General features: G+C 46.0%; 1 protein-coding gene across 1 annotated transcript in view; it reads left to right on the forward strand.

The window, feature by feature from the left end:
- The window catches only part of Ptprn2 (protein tyrosine phosphatase, receptor type N2), a 715,776-nt gene that overhangs the window by 682,148 nt on the left and 24,694 nt on the right, over positions 1-8,934 (forward strand). Inside the window, exons 18-19 of the mRNA XM_005343678.3 lie at positions 5,921-6,040; positions 6,847-7,013. Coding sequence (XP_005343735.1) covers positions 5,921-6,040; positions 6,847-7,013 — 287 coding nt within the window. The remainder of the gene's footprint in view (positions 1-5,920; positions 6,041-6,846; positions 7,014-8,934) is intronic.

Raw genomic sequence — 8,934 nt, forward strand, 5'->3', positions numbered from 1 at the left:
CCCCTGGCAAGATCAATTTAAGGGAGAAAAAAACTTATTTGGCTAGTCCACCACAGCAGGGAGTCACAGTGAGGGACTTAAGAGAACTGGTCACATGACATGCACAGTTGAGAGTGAGGGCTGTGAACACACACATGCGCCAGTGCTCAGCTCCCAAACCACAGAGTGGCACCTCCCACCTGCAGTGTGGGTCTTCCCATCTCAAGTAACTCAAGTAAGAAAATTCCACACGGATATGCTCACAGGCCAACCTGATCTCGCTTGAGAGCCTTCCCATTCCCGGCTGATTTTACAGTGTGTCAAGGAGACGATCAAAATAACAGAAACACAGCTGGAAACACCCGGGCTGGCTGTTATGTGTAGTACCCATTCCCCTTGAATTCTCCTTTTCTTCCTATCCCTCCTTTCTTCCCTCCTCCTTTCCTTTTCCTCTCCCCCCTCCACTTCCTCCCTGTCCTTTTCTTTCCCTATCCCTCCCTCCCTTGAGTTTCACACCTGGATGAGGTGTGCTTCATGTCAGGTCCTCACTTTAGAAAAAAGAGAGGGGAGGAAGATAAAGGGGATGGTGGCACTGTCAGAGGCCCTTCTCCCTGAGGAACTGGGCTGCAGGTGAAGGCACAGAATTCCAAGTGGCTCCTGGAGATGCATTATGCATATGCCAAACAGCTGGCTACCGCTGCATCGAAAATGGTTGCACACAGCTGAATAGAAGAAACTTGAATTTGTGGGAACTTCTTTTACAAGACCCTCCTCAATGATATGGTGGTCACCACAGTCATGGAAAACCTGCTTGACTAACAAGCAGGCTGGCCTGCCTATCCAATAAAACTCTTAGGTCGTCCCCAGTAAAGTGCAAGATGCCTAGATTTTATGCTTTCTCTTTTCCTTAGACAAAACATTACCAGGGGCAGAAAGATGTGCTCCCCTTCAGGCAGCAGTCTGGTGCTCATGGGGTCTGCTCATTAGCCACGGAGCAGCCGCTTCTGTGTGCAGCTCTGAATCGATGTTTCTGCTGTTTCTCTAGTTAGAATCGCCTCTGTGTATCAGCTCTAAGTGGGTAGATACCGCACTGATGTGTTTGTTGACTGAGATGTCAGAGGTTTGGCAAGATGGCTCACTGGTGCCAAGCCTGACACCCTGAGTTCAATCCCAGAGAACCACGTGGTGGAAGGTGAGAACTGACTTCCACAAGTTGTCCTCTGACATCCACACATGTTCTGTGGCATTTGCTTGCATTTACACACACACACACACACACACACGCACGCACGCACGCACGCACACACACACACACACACACACGTCACATAAAAGTTTAAGATGATATCAGAACTGGGTGTGGTGGTACATACCTATGGTCCCAGCACCCCAGAGCCTGAGGCATGGGGCTTATGTCTTTTAGGACAGCCTGAGGCTGAGAGAACACATGCATGGTATGAGGCCTCCATGTCAGGATGCCACAGACGAGTTGTTTCCCTCTTTGATCTACATAGCCTCAGGAGTCATCACTGTTCTTGGGCTTCCGTAGTTGCCCCTCATCATCCACTAAGGATATCCTTACTGGGCTCAGCCTTTGAGAAGTTATTCATGACAGACATGAGCTGCGTAGTCGTGATTGAGAAGTGCTTCATTTTCTCTGGAGCAAAAACTGTCTTCCAGTACAAACAGCTTTTGTGTGCATGCAAATATGCCTATCTTAAGAAATCAAAAACCAGTTTTCTGTGCATCTATTCAAGTAGTTCCTGGGAGGACTCCCAAAGACCTTTGGTAGTGATGGCTTTAAATTATCTTTTTTACATAAACACACGGTGTCCTTTGGAAAAGAAACAGAGCATTTACTGGAGGCAAATCTTGGCTGTCAGTATTTGACTTTTCAAAGATTTATTTGTTTTTATTTTATATGCATGAGTGTTTGCCTGCACGTATGTGTGTGCACCATGGGCATGTCAACGGCTTGCAGAGGTCAGCAGATCTTCTGAGACAGTGTTGCAAATGTGTGGGTGCTAGGTATGGAATCTGAGTCCTTTGCAAGAGCAGCAAGTGCTCTTAAACCACTGAGCCATTTCTTCATTCCCACAATGGTCCTCTTTTAAAAACTGCATTGATTTTAATTGAGCATTGACTGTACTAAGGTTGGAATGGCAACAAGACCAGGATCTCCTCTAAATGGAGATGGCGACCTAGAAAAGGGTACGAGGATGGGTAGCTTCACGACAGAAGGAAAGTGTCCATCACAAGCACTTCGGGTAGAGGGAGTAGTTTTCTGACCAGAGGATCAGGGATGATGTCTGGACAAAAGGCTTGATTGTTCCTTTACTTGAATCTCAGAGGGTTTTGGTAGAGTGGTTTCTTGTTTTGTTTTGTTTTGTTTTGTTTAGCTGTAGGTATTTAAGACATACACAGTACTTTGGCTGACTATAAGATGAGATGAATTAACACCTCCATTTATTCCGTTCTCATTGTGTGTCAGGAATGCCTTGGGACCCCTCTCATCAGTGAGTTTCAGGGATCCACCTGCTCCTGCCATGCACCACCATTCCCAGTAGGCCATTTACTGAACCACCTAACCAGCTCTCCTTGTGGTTTTGATACGCATTGTCCAAACAATAGTGATGTTAAACACCTTTTCTTATCTGTTGACTGTTTGCACATCTTCTTACAGAAGGTGTCTATGTAGACCCTTTGCCTATTTTCAGTTGTGTTGATTTTCATTTGCTAGTTAATTATGTAATAATTTAAAATGACTTCAAGGAGATGCAGTATTTATTCCTATGTGCTTTAAGTGACTAACTGAAATTCAAACAGGACTGACATCCTACAGCATTTGGAGACAGTTTTGATGGTGGGGTGACGGCGGGGTGACATCCCCATGAGTGCACTCATTTGTTTGTACTCTTATGACAAAGTAATATAGATTGGTTGGATTAAAATACCTAAAACATCCTCCCACAGTTCTAGAGACCAAAAGTTGGGTATCAAAACATGGGTGGGGCTGTAATCTCCGAGGCTTGGGAGAGTCACTCCAGGTGACTCCTGGCATCCTTTGACTTGTAGCTGTTTCTGTCCAGCCCCACTCATCTTCCTGTGGCCGCCAATATCTGCCACTACCTGCTGCTCCCTTTCTATAAGGGTGCTTTCCTGGGAAAGCAGGATGGGCTCTGCTCTGGCAGGGTTTCAATAGGGATGATGGCTCCAAACTGGGTTTCAGACACAAGGGATCAGGACTCTAATGTGACTCTTGGGAAAGACACAGTTTGAACGACAAAGAAGAGCAATAGAATTTTAAGCCAAAATGGGTTTTCATGTCGGTAAACTTATTCAGTTGACCTAAATAACAGCCAAAGAATGCATTTAATGTAGAATAGATAAGTGGTCTAAATTACTGCCTTTGACTCTTTCTATTTGTTTGTTGCTGAGCAACCATAAAGAGAATCCTCCTGCCAAGTACCTGGACTGAGTGTCATTGGGAATTTCTGGCCCACGTCACCTCTGGATAGATAAGGATCATGGCCTCACAAGAGTCCCATCAGTTTAATGGGTTTTACTCTTACCAAGTCCCACTGGATGACATTTGTCTGTGACATAGAAAGGAGTCGTAAAGGAAGACTCTAGGTCCCTGATGCCCAGAGATGTAGGACAACAGCTCAAATCATCCTATATCTTCAAGGCAGGTTACAAGGGAAAACACAAGCAATTGGGACAAGTGTCCAGAGATGGGGTACCTCAAACTCTCCCCTGGACCCTGAACCTGGGACCCAGTCCCAAAGGTTCCCTTCTAATCTGTCTGAGCAGATTGGCTTTGATCAACAGGTAGAGTCCTGCTCACTGCCTGGGAACTGTGATACATTATGACCCTGTAAGCAGAGGGAGTCAGTGGTGGGGGTGCAGACACCTGACCCCCAAAACACCACCCCTGTCTGTATGGGAAATTCCTCCTCCTTTGAGGTCTCCACCCAAATGCCTCACACATAAAGGGCTCAATTGGTGTGTTAGACAGATAAGAAGAAGGCCGTAAATATTATATTCTCTGTCACTCAAACAAAAGTGCCCAAAACATGAGAAATTACATTACCTGCCAAGACGAAGAAATATGGAGAAATTAAAACTGACTTGACTGAAATCTGATAGCGCTGCATATCTGCACCTAAGATCTGAATTAAAACCTTTTGCCATATTCTGGGGTTACAACTGGCAGACAGTGTTGACAAAGACCAAGGCTGCAGGCAGGCTGTGAGGGTCCCAGTTTCCCGCCTGGGAAGGGACCCAAAGAAAGGTTGTCAGACCGAAGAGCGACTTGTGAAATCAGTGCCCAGTCAGGCTACAATCTATCTGATTTAGAAAATTCCCTCTTTGCCTTTATACACACTGACCTAAAAAGAAATATTATCCCCCAAGGTGCCTTTGAGATTGTTTGTTTAAATTAAGTTTCATTTGGATTTAATCTTAACCAAATCTTCAGAGAGTCAGCCAGGCTCTCTGGAAGGAAGCGCTGTGCTTGTGAGCCAATCAGGGCGCCCGTGGAACCTGGAGGACCCCTCTGCAAATGAAGGGCTTGGTAATGCGGCACACCAACAGCGCAGGCAGAGTGCTAGACGATGGTTTATGGTCTAGATCATTGTATTTTTATTACACTCATAAAATCTGTGTTTCTCTTCATTTTCGTAATGGCTTCAGTGAGCGCCTCCACTTTCCGAAGGCACAGTAAATGGTTCTGTGGAGGGAGCCCCGATTTCAGTGGAGCAGGTTGGAAGGCTTACATACCGTATAAAACGCCCTCAGAATTTACATCTTACTGGACTGGCACCAAAACAAAAAGAACTGTGCAGGCTCGAGTGTGATTTATACTTATTTGCGGACTTTTTCGTAAATACTTCAGGAGGTTTCCATTAAACTCCAATATAAATGATACACAGGGAGACGCCTTAAGAGTATTGACTGTTTCGGTCCCACAGGAATATAAATCAATATGGAAGGAGAAAAACATTGCACACACGTCTGACTTTTAAGATGTAATTTAATGGATGAATTTAATAACATGAATGGTGATGAGAAAGCATTTCTGTGTGAGATACGTGTGTTCCTTAAATAACAAGACCTTAATCGGATTTTTACATCTGCAGTTCAAAGAAGTGAAAGCTCTCTTGGATACCAATTTTGCACCTAAACGCAGTTGCTTGTAGATATTTCTGTGATGTTAGTTCAGAGTTAGGCACAGAAAGAAGAGCCCTCTTCAGTCCAAGCATACTGTAGCGAACTGACTAAAGTCTGCACCAGCCATGCCTGAGTAACAACTTTGTAAATCACCCGCAACATTTAACACAGAGGTCTGCAAAGATGGTGACTGGGGTGGGGGTGGGGGCTTTTTCAATGACAAACAAGCTGTGTTTGCTGTGGCTTACAGCAATTTTATGTGGCTCCTGTAAATTATTAAGTGAGTTTTAGATCGTTGTCATCTAAACGGTGTCACAGTGTGAGGGAGAAGGCTCTGTCATGTTATTCCTAAGAACCCACTTCTGATAGGAGGGCCTCTCCCCAGTAACTGTGTGGCGATTGCCATTAGTCTGCTCACGGAAAAGTGTCTTATCTGAGCCACTTTCATGCTATGTTCTAGAAAGTTTCTTTTATAGACCAAAAGTTGCTGGGCATGGTGACACAGGCCTTTAATCCCAGCACTCAGGAAGCAGAGGCAGATGGATCTCTGTGAATTCAAGGCTAGCCTGGTCTATATAGTGAGACTCTTGGTTGAGGGGGAAACTCATTGAGTTTTTTTTTTTTTAATATCTCATTGAGCCTGTAGAACATGGGGCTAGTTTATTCAGAGTTGAAGCAGCTGCAGAGTGCAGGATCCAAGGAGAAAGAAATGAGTTCCCTGTGAGTGGGACAATTGTGGACTGTCTCTAAAGGTCTGTGTCACCTGCAGATGGTGTGGGAGAGCGGCTGTGCAGTCATCGTCATGCTGACACCGCTTTCAGAGAACGGCGTCCGGCAGTGCCACCACTACTGGCCTGATGAAGGCTCCAACCTCTACCATGTCTATGAGGTACTGGGACTGGGTGCCCACGCAGGGGCTTGGCCAAGAAGCGCGGATTTCTAGTTGTCATCAACAACCCAACCAGGGATTCCCCAGGTAGGGCTGTTAGCACATTTGACATGAGAGGGGTCCAGGTGTTGTACAGACAACAGAGACCCAATGCCCTACCTGCTGCATAGTCAAGAATAAACTCATTCAGGAGTGGATGCAGGCATCTCATACCATGACTGCATAATTCTAACGGCTGAATGACTGCATAATTCTAACGGCTGATAGGAAGCAAAAAATGCCCATTATGCAAAAGTGGCCCTGGCCCAAATAACTAGCATCCAAGCAAGGTCCATTTTCACAGAGAACACTGCCCATGTTCAAGAGGCCAGCGGGTTTTCTTGCCTGAGCCATGGGGTCTATAGTGTTTGAGCATTTTATAAAGAGAAGTTTCCTCCTCCTGGGTTTCCTGCACATCCTAGAATGAAGGCAGTAACTGCGGTGTTTAAGTTAGAACTAAGAATGCCTTCTTTGGTTGTTTGTACATTAAAATTAGGTGCAAATGGCTCCCATGGGGGTCAAGTTAGATGCTTGACAAAGTAAGGCTAGCAGGCCAAAGGCTTTAAGCTGGGGAGAGGTAGGGCCCTCCCCTCAGTGTCCACTGTGTCTTATGTTCCCTGATCTATACCAGCCCAGTTAAAACAGAGTGGAGAGGGGAGCTTGGAGCAGACCAGACCTCACCTGTCTGTCTCCTCTCCATCTCCCCAAACGCACCATTGTGGTCCATAGCCTGGGGCTCACATGCTTTGCTGTCCTGTCCCCACCAGGTCAATCTAGTCTCTGAGCACATCTGGTGCCAGGACTTCCTGGTGAGGAGCTTTTACCTGAAGAACCTGCAAACCAATGAGACTCGCACAGTGACCCAGTTCCACTTCCTGAGTTGGTATGACCAAGGAGTCCCTTCTTCTACAAGGTCGCTCCTGGATTTTCGCAGGTAAAACAAAGAGCATGTTGGCACACTAATGCGATGGGGGATGCAGAGACAGGCCAAGAGCATGTGGACTGGGCCAGGTCTCGGGGCATAGCAAGTGCCTGTATTTAGTATGAGTTATTTTCCATCTCTAAGCGGTGTTAAATGTGAGGGGCAGGCATCATAGAACTCAGGAAGTATGGTCAAAATTTGATAAGATTCTGCAACCCACCCAAGATTTATATTTCATAAAGTTTTGGCAGTAGATTTCTAATTTGGCTACTCATCTGCCAGCCAGGCAGAAGCCAGATTCTAGAACTGACAGTCTTGCCTAAGGAGCCTACATCTAGTTAGCACATGAATGCACCTATGTGTTTAGCACAGTTCTCAAACTGACCGTCTTTTTAATGCACTTTATTTCTTGTTTGTTGTTCTAGTCAGTCAGCCATCAGAAAAAAAAAAACTGTCTCATTTCCAAGTGTCTTTGTTGAGCTGTTGAGATGAATGCTAGACTTTCTTACAGGGAGACAATGACAATGTAAAAACCAAGCAAAATGTGAGGCAGGTGTGCTGTTTGCACGGCACACTGGCACTAGAGGGTTAAAAGTGCATAGCTGTGTATCCACGTCAGTGCCGAGTTCTGTGTTCCACATGTAGCTAACTGGAAGGCCACCCGACCACTACCTCTCACACAAGCAGTGTTTCACAGAACGCTGTGTCAGCAGCTGACATGGCAGGCAAGTGCAGGATGGCTGAGAAGCCAGTGCTGAGGTAGTAACAGTGCCAAGACTGTCCTGCATGCCTGGGTCCATATGTTACAGATGCTTAAGCTTTCGATGATACACTTTGAAAAAGGTTTTGGGCGAGACCAAGTTTCCCTAGGTAGCCCCTATCTGTTCTGTTATGTCAGCAAGGCTGGCCTAGAACTCACAGAGATCTGCCGGCCTCTGCCTTCTAAGTGCTAGAAATAAAACTTTTTCACCTGAATCATTCTTAGGGAAAAAAATTCCATGAAAGAGTTTGAGGAAAAACAGAAATTTGGTATCAAGGCCAGTGGCTCCTGCCCAGCTGTTGCCTCCCCTATAGGTACCCAAGAACATCCTTATAGGTACCAAAGAACCTTATAGGTACCCAAGAACAAGGAAACCCAAGAACATCCTAAATCAGCCATTGTCCACAGCTCCTCTCTTTTTACCTGAATTTCCTGGCCACTAGATGCTTCCCAGTACACACAGGATCTTAAGCTACACAGAGAATCTCTTCTCATGACTGGCAAAGTGGATGCAGCTATGCAGACTGCTGTCCATTTCACTACCGTCTCCAAGCTCATCCAAGGGGTTTGCACATATATGTGTATGGGCCCATGTCTGTATTCATATATGGAATGGAACATACCCATATCCAGCCCTCAGGGGTCACAGCACATACTTGAAATCAGGATCCCCAGGTTTCCCCAACTCCAGAGTCTAAAAAGACATGATCCAAGGCATGTTATGAAGAAAACAGACTCTCAGCCCGGTGTCAAACTGTATGGAGTGAGGTAAAAGGCTTTAATTAAAGTCAGCTTAGGCAGGACATGTAGCCCAGCTGAGGACCCTCTCACACCACCCGGGATAATTGGCACAAATGATCACACTCTCGGGAATCCCTGGCTTAGAAATGGAGGGATAGGAAGCCACTTTGGGGGACCCCACCTTGTTCAGGGAAGGGGGTTCTAGTCTTGGAACAATAGCCTAGCATTCTCAGCAGGCTTGGGGAGTGTGTCAGGCATCCCCCCCCCATGTGTAATTAACTGTTTCTGAGCCCAGGGGGGACACATTTACACTCGAAAGAGAAACTGCTGGGAGATAATTAGAGTCACATGTGAGGGCTTGGCTCGACAAACCTCTCTCCTCCTGCCTCCTCTCTCTCTCTCTCTCTCTCTCTCTCTCTCTCTCTCTCTCTC

Source organism: Microtus ochrogaster, chromosome 1 (assembly GCF_000317375.1).
Source record: "Microtus ochrogaster isolate Prairie Vole_2 chromosome 1, MicOch1.0, whole genome shotgun sequence".
Classification (NCBI taxonomy): Eukaryota; Metazoa; Chordata; class Mammalia; order Rodentia; family Cricetidae; genus Microtus; species Microtus ochrogaster.